We start from the raw sequence: 16,426 nt of genomic DNA on the forward strand, positions 1-16,426 counted from the left end.
TATTCAGACTTCACAGGAAGCACGAAGTCTCTTCATTCCTTCCAACACTTCTGAGCGGCCACAGGGACAAGGTCTTAATGGTAGGGTAAAGGGAGTGGGAAGTGGTGGGGGTTGCTGGATCCTGAGACTTTTTTGATCTGAAGTGTGACAAAAGTACACATAGACTAAGATGTTGACTGTCCTGTGCTATCACCAGTGGGATCAACAGTTGATCTGCCACCTGTCTTCAGGAGAGAGATAAGTAAGACAATGGAGCAGCATTTGGAAATGTTAATGAAGAGACGAGAGAATTTAACGGAAGGAGACACCGGTCTGCGTATTGTCAAGACCGGCTCCTTTGATCCTGAACTGTTTGAAGTGATGGACAGGCGATACCCCAACAGGGGGATAAAAAGAGACAGGTTCGCTAAGGCAACAGACACCACACGAGACACCACTCACGACACCACGAGGTATCGAGACCCTGGAAGCGGTGTGCCCCCACAAGTCGGTGGGAGTTTTGGAGGGCTGGACACGGGACCAGCCATAGACGCACAGGGTGGAAAGATTCGGTCGGCGGGAACCTGGTGTGTGTGTCCACCCTTGCCTGGGTGCCGGGTTCACCGCAGAGGAACGATCGTTCTGAAAACGGAGGGGTCACAGTCGGTGACCTCAGAAGACATTACAAAGGGCTCGCCCGAAAGCTAACTGCGAGAAATATCAAAGGTCTGTTGAATCCGATTTTGAATATCAGCATTCGCTCTCTCTCTCTCTCCCCAACGGCACAACAACGATTGCTGCGAACTGAACGAAACTGAACTCTGTCACTTGTGATTGAACATTTTACCCCTAGACTGCGATAGAGCTTGATTGATTCCTATTATCCTCGTTCTGTGTACATGTGTGTTTATTCAGTGCTAACCTGCTGCATTTATATCCTTACTATTAGAGTACTGTGTTGCTTATTTCTTTAATAAAACTTTCTTAGTTCCAGTAATCCAGACTCCAACTGAGTGATCCATTTCTGCTGGTTTGGCAACCCAGTTACGGGGTACGTAACAGAAGGTCCTTCAAAAGAATGAAGCATAGAACTTATTGCTTATGATAGTTTTACTAAGTACTACAAGAACGTAGAACGAAGAGGATTTAGTGCTGCAATGTAGATAGAAGTCCCCCTCCCCCCATCCTCCCTCCTGGATCCAGACAGCATGCTTCAACACAATTTAAACAACTTGCTCTGTGCACACATAGCCATTAGGGACTAAACTTGGCAGCACTATTTTCAAGAAAGACACCAATTAATAAAACTTCATTCGTAAGTTTGGGCTTAAATTTGGATTCATATTCATTTGACATCAGTTCACATTTACTGATAACTTTTCACTCACCCACAGCAGTAACAGGAGTTGACCCTTCATCCATCACACCTACAGGTTCTGCTAGTAGAAGCTGAGTTTTGGAAACCACAGTGAGGACAGCCAGTACATCTAGAGCAGAACGAACAGTGTCACTCCTGAAGGAAGGAGAGCATGCAGAATTAGGATACTCACACAAGCTCAAACATAGTAGACATCCTACATTACATGCTCCCACAGCTGTGGATAGGATGATTATGGGACATAAATTACTATACTGCATAAACAATTTTTTTGATCTCAGCCATATGCCAAGGGAAGAAGAGCCAGCAAAAAATTCACCACAGATTTCTTTTTTTTTGGCGTGTGCGATGTTGGTGGGACCGTCTTTTTCATGCCTTTACAAGGTGCGGAGAGAGCGAGAGACAGAGACTGTGTGGCACGCCACTCCTCACACAGACATTTCACAGTATTTTTCCCTTTATTTTACGAGGTCGAGTTGCGATCTCGACACTCAAGCCAGCACGGATGGAAAGAGTACTCGGGAGCGGCCCTGACTGGGTTCGAACCCGGGAACCTCTGTTCCAGAGTCCGGCGCTGAAGTCATTGCGCCACTAGCTGGCCCTCACCACAGATTTCAAGGATGACAGGGTAAAAGGGTGTTTAGTATACTAACAGCCCACAGACAAGTCTGCAGTTCACACAAACTGTATTTCACTTCACCCAAAGGTACTTTACCATTTTTCCTTGCAGATTTTTAGATCTTCCTAATGTAGCTATGTTATTTGTCTCAACTACATATGACAATGAATTCCATATCCTCAGAGCAAAGATGAACTGCAAGTTCCTTCTTGGATTTATTGGTGAACATATGTATGGGCTTAAAGTCAAAAGACCATCACTTTCTCGACAGATCCAACCTGACCTGCTAAGACGTACTAACAGTTTTTACTTTTTATTTTAAATTTCCAGCAGCAAAGGCATTTTAGCTGTATATTCAGGAGGAATAGTTTTGGACTCCCAAGTGGACACACATAGATGTCTATCCCATTACACCTATATGTTCGAAGATGTCATTACATCTTTTCCATCACTAAGAAGGCACGACAGCACCTCTGCTTTCATACAAATTGGTGTGGATTCAGCATGTTATTCTAAAACTTTGACAAACCTCTATAGATGCGCAGTGGAAAGTATCCTGACTGGCTGCATCAGGGCCTGGTATGGAAACACGAATACCCAGGAATGGAAAAATCTACGGAAAGTGGTGGACATAGCCCAATCACAGATAAAGTCCTTCCAACCACTGAATCCATTTAAAAGGAGTGCTGCTACAAGAAAGCAGCATAGGTATGTTCCATTGATGCAAAGAATGGACGGTAGGGTAAAAGAACCACGGTGTACAAAGGATGTAGAAAATCTAGGTAAGCAGAAGAGAAAATCTTATGAAAAGTTCAAGAAACAGGGTACTGTTACAGCTCTAGAAAATTACAAGGTTGTGAGAAAGGAGCTTAAGAATGAAATTAGAAGAGCTAGAAGGGGCCACGAGAAGGACTTGGCAAGCAGGATTAAGGAAAAGTCCAAGGCATTCTATAAGTATGTGAAGAGCAACAGGGTGAGTCGTGTGAGAATAGGACCAATCAAGTAAGATATTGGAAACATGTGCATGGAGTCGGAGGAGGTACTTAATGAATACCTTGCTTCAGTATTCACCAGGGAAAAGGACCTTGGCAATTGTGCGGATGACTTACAGCGGACTTAAATGCTTGACCATATAGACATTAAGAAAAAGGACGTGCTGGAGCTTTTGACAAGCATCAAGTTAAACAGGTTGCCGGATCCGGATGCGATATACCCCAGGAAGTGCAGAAAGTGAGGGAGGAGATTGCTAAACCTTTGGCGAAGAACTTTGCATCATCAATAGGGATGGGAGAAGTACCAGGGGATTACAAATATTGTTCCCTTGTTCAAGAAAGGGAGTAGAGATAACCCAGGAAATTACAGATCAGTGCGTCTTACTTCAGTAGTGGGCAAGTTGTTAAGAGAGATCATGAGAGGCAGAATTTATGAGCATTTGGAGAGACATAATCTGATTAGGGATCATCAGCATGGCTTTGTCAAGGGTAGGTCGTGCCTTATGAGCCTGACTGAATTCTTTGAGGATGTAACAAAACAGATTGATGAAGGTAGAACAGTGCATGTAGTGTACGTGGATTTCAGAAAGGCATTTGATAAGGTACCCCATGCAAGGCTCATTCAGAAAGTAAGGAGGCATGGAATTCAAGGAACCTTACTTTGTGGATCCAGAATTGGCTTGCCCACAGAAGGCCAAGGATGGTTGTGGATGGTTCATGTTCTGCATGGAGGCCGGTGACCACTGATGTTCCGCAGGGATCTGTTCTGGGACCCCTCTTCTTTGTGATTTTTATAAAGGAGCAGGACGAGGAAGTAGAAGGGTTGGTTAGTAAGTTTGCTGATGACAGAAAAGTTGTGGGTGTTGTGGATAGTCTGGAGGGTTGTCAGAGGTTACCGCAGGACATCGACAGGATGCAGAACTGGGCTGAGGAGTGGTTCATTTTGGTTGGTCAAATTTGAAGACAGAGTACAATATTAATGGTAAGACTCTGGTAGTGTAGAGGATCAGAGAGATCTTGGGGTCCGTATCCTGAGGACACTCAAAGTTGCTGCACAGGTTGACAATGCTGTTAAGAAGGCATATAGTGTGTTGGGCTTCATCAACTGTGGGACTGAGTTCAAGAGCCTTGAGGTTACTGTTACAGCTAGCGAAGACCTTAGTCAGACCCCACGGAGTACTGCATTCAGTTCTGGTCACTTCACTTCAGGAAGAAGGAGGATACTATAAAAAGAGTGCAGAGGAGAAGGATATTGCCTGCATTGGAGAGAATGCCTCATGAGAATAGGTTAAGTGAGGTTGGCCTTTTCTCCTTGGAGCGACAGAGGATGAGAGGTGACTTGATAGAGGTGTATAAGATGATGAGGCATTAATCATGTGGCTAGCTGGAGGCTTGTTCCCAGGTCTGAAATGGCTAACACAAGGGGGCATAGTTCTAAGGTGCTTGGAACTAGGTATGGGGGGGGGGGGAACGGGATGTCAGAAGTAAGTTTTTCACACAGAGTGTGGTGGGTGTGTGGAATGCACTGCTGCCGGCGGTGGTAGTAGAGGTGGATACAATAGGGTCTTTTAAAAGTATCTTAGATAGGTACATGGAGCTTTGAAAAAATAGAGGGCAATGCATTAGGGAAATTCTAGGCGGTTTCGAGAGTAGGTTACATAGTCGGCACAACATTGTAGGCCAAAGGGCCTGTAATGCGCTGTAGATTTCTATGTTCTATGTTCATCCATTATCAAGGCCATGCTCTTTTCTAGTGACTACAATCGGGCAAGAGGTACAGGAGTCTTAGGTCCCACACCACCAGTTCAGGAATAGTTATTACTCTATAACCATCAGGCTTTGGAACCAGTGTGCATAACTTTACTAATCTCAACCCTGAAATCCTTCCACAACCTAGACTCCCTTTTCAAGGACTCAGCAACTCACATTCTCAGTTATTTATTTACTTGAAATTTGTACAATTTGTCTCCTTTTGTACATTGGTTGTTTGCCAGTCTTTGTTTATGTATAGTATTCACAAGTTCTATTTTATTTAAATTAATCTCAAGGTAAAATAAAGTTACATACATATCATTTGACTGAAGTTTACTTTAAGACTGCTCAATCTTCTACTTTCTGAGAAAGAACACCATTTTCCCACTCATGTGATTTTATTTTCTGGTTAATATTTAATCTTCAAAACTCCGGATCTTTGAAGAGCCAGGGAATTTGGATGCACACCAGAGGGGATAAATTGGGTCTCAGTTAGAAAGCTCCCCTGTTTAACATCATCTGAAAAGGCAGCAGCTCGGACAGTGCTTCCTTGCTACACTGTTGCGTTCAATCCTATGCTCCAGACTCTGGAGAATCTGCACTCACAACCTGCTACTATACCGACAAAGGTCTCGTCAACTGGCAGCTTGGAATCAACCAGCTGCTAAATTGAAATGCCTGGAATCTGTGCCAATTCTTCAAATCAAATATATAACATTATACATCAGTTTGCTGCTTTCAAATTCATTTTTTTCTGAGTTAAGGGCATAGCTTCTCAATTAAATACAAAAATGCTACACATCACTTTTATTCCAAACTAATCAGCAAAGACTTCTGTTAAGTTTCCTTTCTGGTAGGAGGGAAAGCCAGTCGCAGCAGTGTGACGAGAATACACATAAAATTAAGATGTTTGCTGGCCTGGGTTAGCATCAGTGACATCAGCAAGTGGTCTGCCACCTGCCCTCAGGGGAAGGAGAGATAAGGAACAATGGAGCAGTGTCTGGAGATGTGTAATGAAGGGACGGGGGAGAGAGAGCTGTCTGGAGCGGCTCCCCCCTTTGAACCTTGAACTGTTTGAAGTGATGGACAGGCGATACCCCAGCAGGGGGATAAAAAGGGACCGGTTCGCTAAGGCAGGACACACGCCACCCGAGGTAACGAGACCCTGGAAGCGGTACGCCTCTCACGAGTTGGTGAGAAGTACCGGACAACGCACAGGGTGGAAAGGTACGATCAGCGGGAACCCGGTGTGTGTCCGCCCTTGCCTGGGTGCCGGGTTCACTGCGGAGGATCGACCGCATCTGCAGGAGGGGTCACAGTCGGTGACCTCAGGTGACATCACCAAGGACCCGCCCAAAAGCTGCTTGTGAGCCATCTCGCCGGTCTGTGAGTGAAGCAGTGTCTGAATGATCAGTTGTTCCTGTCCTCTCTCTCTCTTCCCCCACGTTGTCCATCGCCATGGCAACGATTACTGCGAACTGAACTACTAAACTGGACTGAACTTTGAGTCACTTTGAAATTTGGTCATTTACCCCTAGACAACGATAGAGCTTGATTGATGCTGTTATCTTAATTCTGTGCACATGTGTGTTTATCATCGCTGAACTGTTGCATTTATTATCCTTTCGATTACTGTGTTGCTTGTTTCTTTAATAAAACTTTCTTTGTTCTAGTACTCCAGACTCCGAGTGATCCATTTCTGCTGGTTTGGCAACCCAGTTACGGGGTACGTAACAGCAGTAAAACCCAAGCTTGACGATTTGGAAGCTGGCTGTTGGAACATGTCGAATGGGCCCAGTTGGGAACTTGTGGTTATGAGTTAAGGGTATTCAAGTATTTAACAAAGGAAGTTCCTTTGTTAAATGTGAGCTAGTAAATCTTGGAATCCTGGATTAGCTAAGAAAGATAGGGCCAGTGTTCAGTGTGTGGTACCGTTAGGTGAGAGAGTAGGGTTAATTCACACACAGACAGGTCAGCCCCCACTCTGGATTACACCACCTCAGTCAATGTTTACACGTCTGCTTCCAATGTCCTCTCCATTTTTGTTCTGCTAGTTCTTGAGCAGAGCTTAAGCCCCCTAGTCCGCCTTGAGACATTTTGCTAGGTCAGACGTGGCTGTCTTTAGAAGCAGAATTGCTTGGCTAGTCTGATAATAAAAGTTCAGTTTCACTAATTCCACTTACATTGACATTATCAATAAAAGCCTGATTGAAATTTGAGTGTTTGAAATAAATGTTGATAACTGGTAATGCTTCACAGTGAAAACTTTCAGCACTTTTCCCTCTCGTTACAAGCGTTAATTATTTGCACACAGCTCCTTGGTTACATTGTTGGAGGAAGATCAGATGTGCAAGCACTGTGAAATGAACACAACACAGAGTATTCATTAGTAATCTGGTGCTATTGTTTGTACTGCTGATAAGCACAGGAAGCCCGTCAGCGAAATCCTCATGGTTTTTATCGAATGAAGTCACTTTGTGAAAGAACACCGCCAAATTAAGATTCAGAAATAGCTCTCCCAAGACTATAAACTTCACAACTACCTACTACTTCACTATAATTAACAACTGCCGCACTAAAATTACACTTGGATTTTTACGCATAATCTACCCAAATTGTAATCCCACACTGTAAACAGGAGCAAGGTCACTGGCCCAATTTTCTCTTAGCTAATCCAGGGTACCAATATTTATGACTCACACTTAACTTTCTGGCTCAATCAGAAACTTCCTTTGCCAAATGCTTGAAGTTTTATCTGAGAGACACATGTCAGAACCCATTTCATCTTCATTTGAAGAGGAACAAAATGGGAATGCTCGCATAGGATCAGAATGGCTATATCTTCTGTTAGTATGGCTGCATCACAGATTGTTCAAATACCTCTCCACATTCCCAAAGCAGATCCACTCACGGTTGTCAGAAGAAAGTGAGAGCTTCAGAAGCACTTCTTCTCACTTTTCCAGTGAAAGAAGGACAGGTATTGAAGAAGGACTCGTAATAGTCCGCTCTTCAACAGCTCAGGGCTTGTCAAATCTCCCCATAAATTTAAAGTGGAAGAATGTGTGTATAGGTAAATAACAGTAATTTGGGCTAAGTGGCTTGTTGGAGATCAGTTTCATGTCCATCTTCAGCAAGTCCCTCAATCACTTTCAATTATGACATTTACTCTGGAACCATCCCCATTTGATCCACAAAGCTCATCTTCTCAGGCTTCCTGTTGTTATATCTCAAGTTATATGATCATGTCGTTGAGCAAATTCATTGAGGGTCAATTCTGTCCATCCCTCTCATCTGCTTATTTTACAGACAGAAGAAACTTCCACATTATAATTATTTTCCTAGCATCTTATTTCTTTTACCAAAATGTTAATATATCTTTTTACCCACATGCTGCTGTTTAACCCCAGTATTTCCAGTATTCTGTTTTAAACTCAATCTTTAGCCTGGCTTAAAAAAAATCCTCTTAAGCACCCACTACACTTTTCTAAATTAAATCCATTTCATAATACAAACTTCATACAAAGTGCTCTTAATTTTATGCACTTAACACTCAATTGAATGAACCAATCACTATTCAAAACTTAATAATCCCTTCCTCCTGCAATTTCAAGGCATTTAACAGCCAAATGATTAGCTCAAACAACTATTTCATTAATTATTCCCTCCTTGAAAGCCACCTGAAGGTCATGATGCAGGATTAAACTTAAAACATTCTGAAAATAATACCAGAAGGGGAAATCTTCAAAACTAAACACAAAAATGATGCATCCAGCTAGTAGGGTTGACATTTTCAACAGATATGTGCTGTTAACTCTAATTTGGATGGATGGGGGGTACCTTTCATAATAATTGGGGAAAACATAATTTGAGAAAAAAAAACTGCATTCACACAAGCTACAAAAAATAAGAAGTTACCCTGGTTATAATTCCAAGTGTTGAACATCTTTCACAATTGTGAATACAGGTAAATGGAACAAGAAGCTGAGGAAGACCAAAGCAACATCAGGCAGACAATGCCAAATATAACTAGTCACAAGGGGTACAGATAATTGAAGTGGCCAAGCTAGTTCAACACAGACGATGGATTAAGATGATGGAAGAGAATTTAGTGGTAACAAACATCTTTTAAGACCACATTTTGAAGCAATCCTTCAAAAGGGAAACCTGAAGCTATGGACCAAAGCCTACCTGCCATAGTAAGTCCTCCACTCACAAGCAATAGATATAAGCTGCAACAGAAGCTGTACGCAGGAGAGCTTATGGAAGACTTCAGCTGGCTCCCAGAAGAGTCTTGCTGGACCATACTCAATCAGAAACTCCATCATCTCCATGACTTGATCATGGGTGTAGGAGCAGGCCTAGAAGCAAGAATCAAAAATTTAGTTCCAATATGAGCAAATGCAACCTTCATGGACCTAATTCAGATTTAGCAACTACTCAAGAATTACAAGAATCTGGAACTGATCAACATTAGGTAAATACAAGAGGTTTGCTTCATATAATATGAAGAACTGGCAATGTGCAAGGCTCAGGAAGGATAAATAATGCAGTTTTTGACATTGTCCCAATAAAGGAGTCTTAAAAGCCTCCTTTTGCCTTAATATTTTTTGTAGTAAAGACTCGTGAAAAATGGAACGTTGAACATATTTCCATCAGAATACATAGAAAACATTTTAATGACAAGATACCTTCTTTACTTTGATTAACTTAGAAACAGCCCTCTGAGAAATATTAGATATAAAATACTAAAAATCTTGGGGAATGTTACTATCAAAGGGTTGAACCTTCAGACTCTATGACAATACATTTTTTTCAAACTATCTTACCGATTAATGAATCCTTTTACCTGTGCTTTGAAATGCTCCATGGAGGAAATGAAGTTTAGTTTGAAGACTCACAGGGAATCTTGATGCCCCAAGATGTGCATTTCTGCAAAGCAGCATCTATCTGCATTCAGGATGCCTTTATATAGTTATGTTGGCCTTGGTAGTGAGTAATAGCAGCAGCTTGTGTGACAGCTGGCCTAATCTGTTCAGAAGCTATTCTCACTGGTCAGGTGCTTTTAAAATAATACTTCATACCAGTGGATTTTTACCAAGAATGCTCATGACCCCCAACCTAGGAAAAAAGTTTTCATTCCTAATCAGAATTCTTGATTCAAGACAATTATTGATATTGAATGTTTATTATTTCAAACTTTGCACAAAATTCAAAACTTTCATAACACCAGCCAAAAACCATTCTGCTGTAGAGTTTATTCCAGTGAAAATTCCTCCAAATACATTGAAAGGACCAATAGAACTTCATAAAACTGTGTTAATCATTTTAATTCAGTTGGCGGAATTGGCATAAAGGTTTCAATGCACACACCTTACATGGTGGGTGAGGATGAACAATAGCGCCTCCTTCTGTCCGCTGCAAGGATCTCTTCACGTGCTCCAGCTTAATTCCCAAATGTGACTCGAAGTACCTGCGCAGTGCCATACAAGTGTGCTTGGCTGTCTGGCGGCTGGCAAAGATCTCGTCATCACTAAGCAGAGCACCCTGATCTTCCAGGTTTAAGATTTCTAGCGTGCTGATCTGTAAGAGTTAAACAAAATTAAACCCAGGCTATAAAACAAATCTAAAAAATCAAATTAAGGATGTTCTGTGTAGATGAAACAGGTCAGCAGGAGTTCATTCACTCAATGAGATCATCTTTAATTAGCAACTCTGCCAGTTCCACAAGTCAACTCCATTTCTGTTAATATTGTCATACAAGAAGAACAATTTTGCTAATTTAATCAATCTTTTTGAAGATATTTCCAGATATTCATTAATTGAGAGAATATTCCTAATTTTATTCCACAATGGCATGTTTTATTAAATCATCTCATTCTTGATTCCCTCCAATGCAAAGAGAAATCATTTTTCTGCATACGTTGAATCCAGTTAACATTTACATACACCCATTACATCACCACCAGGTATCGTTTGTATGTACAGGATGGCACAAATAATAATTTACAGACCCAACCCAATGGAGAACAACTACAAAGTTTTATTTTTCTCAAATCTACCCCATATTTAAATGGGCAGTGGAAAGATCAATCTTGCTGATTAGAGAGGCCCACATACTGGCTCTCTCCTTCCCCACTACCCCTTATAGTGTCCCACTGTGATCCGAGACAGTAGTTTACTACAATTGCTTGCCTGCCCTGCTTGAGTGCAACTTTCCTTCGACCCAACACAAAATGTTAAATTACAGCATCACCAAGAGCCTTTAGTAACCATACCAAATTAACCACCCGTCGAAGACCATCCTGCTTGTCAAAGAGCTCCAGTATAGAGCGGAAAGCGAATGAGATGGAGAAGAACATAGTGGCATGACAGCGGCCTGACTCATGGGAGCACTCTAGTAGCCACAGGGTGTAACTGACAACGTCAGACAACACGGAGTGTGGGAGTAAGCACACCTAGAAAGAAAAGAACGAGGAAACAAGGATTATCATGCCAAAAAAATACTAAACATTTGCATTGTCTTTTAACAGAAGAGAAATATTTCATTGTACATTTTATCATCTCAGGAACAGTTAACGAAGTTACTATGGCAATACACAGGAAATGTGAACTAGAAATAGAAATTTAATGATCAAATAATCTGTTAGCTGGTTTTCATCTTAGGGGGCAAAGCTAGAAATACTAAGGCTTAGCTCCCTCTCTATCAAGTTGCCCACGGAGGGGCTTCCTATCCCCAAATACAGAATAATCCTTCCAATATCAGCTACATGAATATAATTCTCAGGTTGTAACAACGGCACGTGAAAGTTTCCCTGTAGCTCAGATCTGTCAGATTCATGGTCCATTCCTAAAGAGAAGAAACATCCCTAAACGAATTACAATTAATTTACCTTATCCTATGAGATTGACTCAAACAATTTAAGGTGCTTCTCAGAATCGTTGGACTCACCCGTTCCATTGCATCCTGGTTGTAAGCTAGATAATATAAACACAGGGAAACACCAGTGGCAGCCATAGAGGGTCTGGGGATCTCCAGCAACTTTTGAACACCTTCATGAGCCACAAATTCTGCGGCAAACTTCTTATGTAATAACAAAGAAGCCAGATACTGTGGAGGAGGAAAGGCAGATATCAAATGAGCAGATTAAGCAGGTCAATGGATAACTTACCACACAAACACATAACAGAGTGACAACCTCCATTAAGCCTGTGCTACAAAAATCAAAAAGGTCAGCACTCAATATTTAAGGCTACAACAATCAGCAACAATTTGGTAGAGATACATTTTCTCTAGCTTTTCTTCCTCCCACCCAAAATTTCCCTCTGATGAAAGCAAAAAAAGTTCATACCACAAGATACCTCAGGGAGGCAGACACGTAATGATAAATTATTCCAAGTTATTCGGGACAGGTGTGGGCAAGATGGAAAAAAATAGCAACCAAATCTTGCACATCCTCATCAATACACCCCCCCCTCCCCCATTCACTTTCCAGGAGAGATCACATGAAATCAAGAAGGTTAATTTCTGCCACACAGTTTTATCCCTGGGATGTAGTACCCAATTGTGTTTAAACAAACTATCACGTGACAGTTTAAATTAAGTCAGTATGGCACGCAGCCTGTTTGAGAGAATAAGCTCATGATTCAAATCACTGATCATTGAAACAAATGCAAAGCTGGACTTATTATAACCTGTTATTGTTTAATATGAATAACTCAGCCAATTGAGCGTTTTCCAAGGACAATACCAGAAACAGAGGAACCAGATTAGGGTAATCTACTCTTTCTTTTAAAAAAAAAGGGAGGGGGAAGACTGTAAGTGACTGGAAAGAGTTATTCTACACAACATACACGGGGAGACTGGAAGTGACTGGGAAGAGTTATTCCACAGAACATACACGGGGAGACTGGAAGCCAGTGAAAAGAGTTATTCTACACAACATACACGGGGAGACTGGAAGTGACTGGGAAGAGTTATTCTACACAACATATATGGGGAGATCAAATATAAACGAGGGACACATAAATCCATCAGGAATTCAAGAGAAACTTGAATGTGCAGCTCACTAACTCAAGTGAGTGACAGAACAACACAAATGCTCTGTGCAGATCAGCTGGCGAGGGTATTTGCAAACATTCCTAAGCTTCAATCTGAGGTTCCCACTTGCTTTAAGACCATGATCATCCTGGTACCAAAGAAATACAAGGTAATGTGTCTTGAACAACTACTGCTCAGTAGCTGACATCTACCATTATGCAGTGCTTCGAGAGGCATGCATCAACTCCACTCTCCCAGACATCTCCATCCATTATAATTCACCTACCACAGAAAAGAGTCTGTGGTGGATGCCATCACCATGGCCCTTCACTCATCTCTGGAGCATCTAGACTGTAAAGACTATTGTTTATTGACTACAGCTCCATCTTCAATACTATAACTCCAAGCTAACTCATCACCTCCTAAATCGCAGAGTAAACACCACCCTCTGCAACTGGATCCTTGACTTCTTGACCAATTGACCACAATGAGGATAGGCAGCAACACCTCTGCCATGATTATTCTCAATGTTGATGCTTCACCTTGACCAGCTGCTTTCCTAGTATTCTGAACATTCATTGCCCCTATCATGAGTACATCGTGGTTGGTATACTTCGAAATATAATGCAGTAAATACCCAAACCAACATCTTCAGCTTGCTTTGTACCAAAATACGTCTGGCTTAGAGTTCCTCCAGAGTTTTGTTTTGCAAACCACTGTAACTCAGAATCATGTTTTTTTGTCACTGTTCAAAACTGAAGTGAGAATGCCTTCAATACAGACAGAAGTGATTCAAGAAGCCAACACAGGAACCTCCTGAAGGGTGTACTTTCAGAAGGTGAATCACAGGACATTGTTACAGCCCCGTACCAGAGCAGGGGGAGAGGATGGAAAAACCCCAAAGGTTTTTGTGAGCTTTGTGCTAATGTGCGTGTTGCCTTCTTCGGGCCCCAAAGCGCTGCAGCTAAAGGTGGTATCCTTATCAACCAATCACAAACTAAAGAAACCAAGGATTATCATGGCTGAATAGCTTATTTACAACTTGTTATTTTAAGTTATAGAGGGCTTAGCTTAGCACTAACACCAAAGACACAGGATGCCCTCTCGTACCTTAAGCGCTTCAAAAGTGAGTTGAACATCGTTAGTTTGCTTCAAGTCGATGTAGTACATGAGCAGCTCGCGAGCACCGAGCTGCATAAATACAGCTAACAACTAGAGGAAATGATCAGAAACAATGAGTTACAATCAATCTGTAAGTATTAAAGAAAGGCATTTACATTTCAAGAAAGCTCTCAAATAATTGAACTGGCACAGAACTGCAGGTCTCAAGCAATGAATCCAAGAGGACAGGTCGAGGACCCTGTAAAGATTTCACCTTCAATATTGGATTAGGGAGAGAAGTCTGACAACTATGTTCATTTGACAGCCACATGTAAAGATTGAAAACAGTGCTGAAATCTGGAGCAAATAATGCGGGATGAACTCAGTAGGTTGAGCAGCATCTGTGGAGGGAAATGGATGGTCTTCATCAGGACCCTGTGCTGAGGGAAGACATTAGTGACAGAGAAGAGCGAAACAGAAGCTGGTAGGTAATAGGTGGGTAAGGAAGGGGAGATGGAAAAGGTGAACCAAGGGAGAGAGACCTTGGGTGGAATTGAGAAAGGAACATGGGAGTCGGTTACATGAAAGTTCAGTGTTCATGCCATTAGACCATAGGCTATCTAAGCAGAACAGAAGGTACTGTTCTTCAAGGTTGTGAGTGGTCTCACAGGCAGCAGAGAAAGCCAAGGTCAGACAGGATGGAAAGGGGAGGTGAAATGACACGCAACCAGAAACTCAGGATGGCCACTACTGACAGAGCACAGGTACTCTGAGAAGTGATTGCCTAGTCTATCCTTTGTCTCATCAACATAGAGAAGGCCATATCAACAGCACTGAATGCAATTGATGAGGTTGGAGGAGATTCACGTGAATCACTGTCTCACCTGGAAGGGGTGGGGGGTACGGACAAGAATGGCATCTCCTACAGTCACAGGGTACACTTCCAAGGAATAGAGAGGGGTTGGTGGGCAGGGATGAGTTGGACCAGGGAGTCACAGAGAAAGCTGAACTTTGCTGGGAGCGAGGGGTAGGTAGAAGGGGGATGAAAATGGAGGGCAAGATGTGGCTGACAGAAATAGCAAGCAATGATACACTGGATCAAAAAGCTAGTAGGTGAAGGATGAAGACAAGGAAAAGTTTCTCTTCTGTCTGGGGAGAGAAAAGGTGAGGGGAGACATGCAGGAAACGAAGTAAATGTGTTTGAAGGCTCCATTAACCACAGGAGAGGGAAGGTAAGGTTTCCCAAATTTTGGGAAAAGTCCTCAGACTTCTATATCTAAACATTCTGTATGTGTTAGGCTTAAAGGTGGCTCTAGACCCAAACCAACATGCCTTGTGGTGACTACAAGTCAGTTGTCTCAAAACACACTATCATTTTGGATCATAAGAATGAGATATAAAGAAAAAAATCAGTTTTGCATCTCACCTCTTGATATTCTCCCAGAGGTGTTAAATACTGTAGAATTAATCTTTGCTCGATGGCAGGTGTCAAAGGGTAAAGGCTATAATTAGTGCCAATTACCCAAGGTGACATTTCCGACCAGCTATTTGACTGCTCATTACATATTCGTTCAGATTCCAAGTTTGTAAAGCTGAGTCTTTGTTTGGCTGTTTTATTTGTATTCTCTCTCTCAGTCCTTTGTCCATCCTTCCCCTTCATTCCTTCCTCATTCTCTGCAGTTTTGATGGAGGAATTAATCCTGTTACTGGTTTTGTGTGAAGAATTTAATTGAAAGGAGAGATTATTGGCACAGTCCTCCACAGCCTCGGCTTTCAAGGTATCACCATAGTCCATATCCACAGCTTCCTCATCCATTGGAAGCAAGGTTGTAAAGTGTGGCCTCCGCGGGCTCTGCCATTTTGTCTTCTGGTTATTTTCCAGTTCTTGCAGTTGTAAGTCTCGTAAACGTTGTAGCATCACTGGTACCTTTGAACAATTGGAAAGGGTTATTAGCACTTTAAAGAAAGACATCCTTTTGCAAAAATTAAATTTAAATCCAAACTTTCACAGTGGTCAGTCAGTACCACTCCGATATAAAGGTCCATATGCGTATTGAAGATAGGAATGCCTTACTTGTTCCTGAAAATCAGTTGCTGAAAGGTCACCCACAAAATGGGCTCCTTTTAATTTAATAATATCACAATGTTTTTGGTACAGGAGCAACAATTATACCTACAAAGCAGGAATATATCCAAAACAAAATGCCATGGCCGAAACAACCTGCATTATCCTTCCCACCCTCAGTCATCAGACTGGAGTTAGGAGCTGCTGCTGTATTCAGAAGACAGACAAGAAGCTATTCAGGTAACAAATATTTTCAGAAGTGACACCACCATTCCACTGATATAAGAGGTGCAGCCGCTGTTATCCAATTGATGCCTAGCATGTGACACACCAAAGCAGCACAGAAGGCACAGCAAGGTACATCTAATATCCAAAGACTAAAGGAAGCATTAAAGAGAATCACACATGTAATATCAAAGTTGCTGGTGAAAGCAGCAGGCCAGGCAGCATCTCTAGGAAGAGGTACAGTTGACGTTTCAGGCTGAGACCCTTCATCAGGACT

General features: G+C 42.1%; 1 protein-coding gene across 6 annotated transcripts in view; it reads right to left on the reverse strand.

Annotated features, from left to right (window-relative positions):
• Nucleotides 1-16,426, reverse strand: part of LOC134356730 (DDB1- and CUL4-associated factor 1-like) — a 96,307-nt gene that overhangs the window by 41,787 nt on the left and 38,094 nt on the right. For all 6 annotated transcript variants that reach the window (XM_063067809.1, XM_063067810.1, XM_063067812.1 and 3 more), the window contains 7 exons: nt 15,286-15,786; nt 13,869-13,970; nt 11,670-11,828; nt 10,996-11,175; nt 10,091-10,300; nt 8,909-9,078; nt 1,368-1,492 (listed from right to left, as the gene is read on the reverse strand). In XM_063067809.1, the coding sequence (XP_062923879.1) occupies nt 1,368-1,492; nt 8,909-9,078; nt 10,091-10,300; nt 10,996-11,175; nt 11,670-11,828; nt 13,869-13,970; nt 15,286-15,786 (1,447 nt within the window). The remainder of the gene's footprint in view (nt 1-1,367; nt 1,493-8,908; nt 9,079-10,090; nt 10,301-10,995; nt 11,176-11,669; nt 11,829-13,868; nt 13,971-15,285; nt 15,787-16,426) is intronic.

Source organism: Mobula hypostoma, chromosome 15, assembly GCF_963921235.1.
Source record: "Mobula hypostoma chromosome 15, sMobHyp1.1, whole genome shotgun sequence".
Lineage (NCBI taxonomy): Eukaryota > Metazoa > Chordata > Chondrichthyes > Myliobatiformes > Myliobatidae > Mobula > Mobula hypostoma.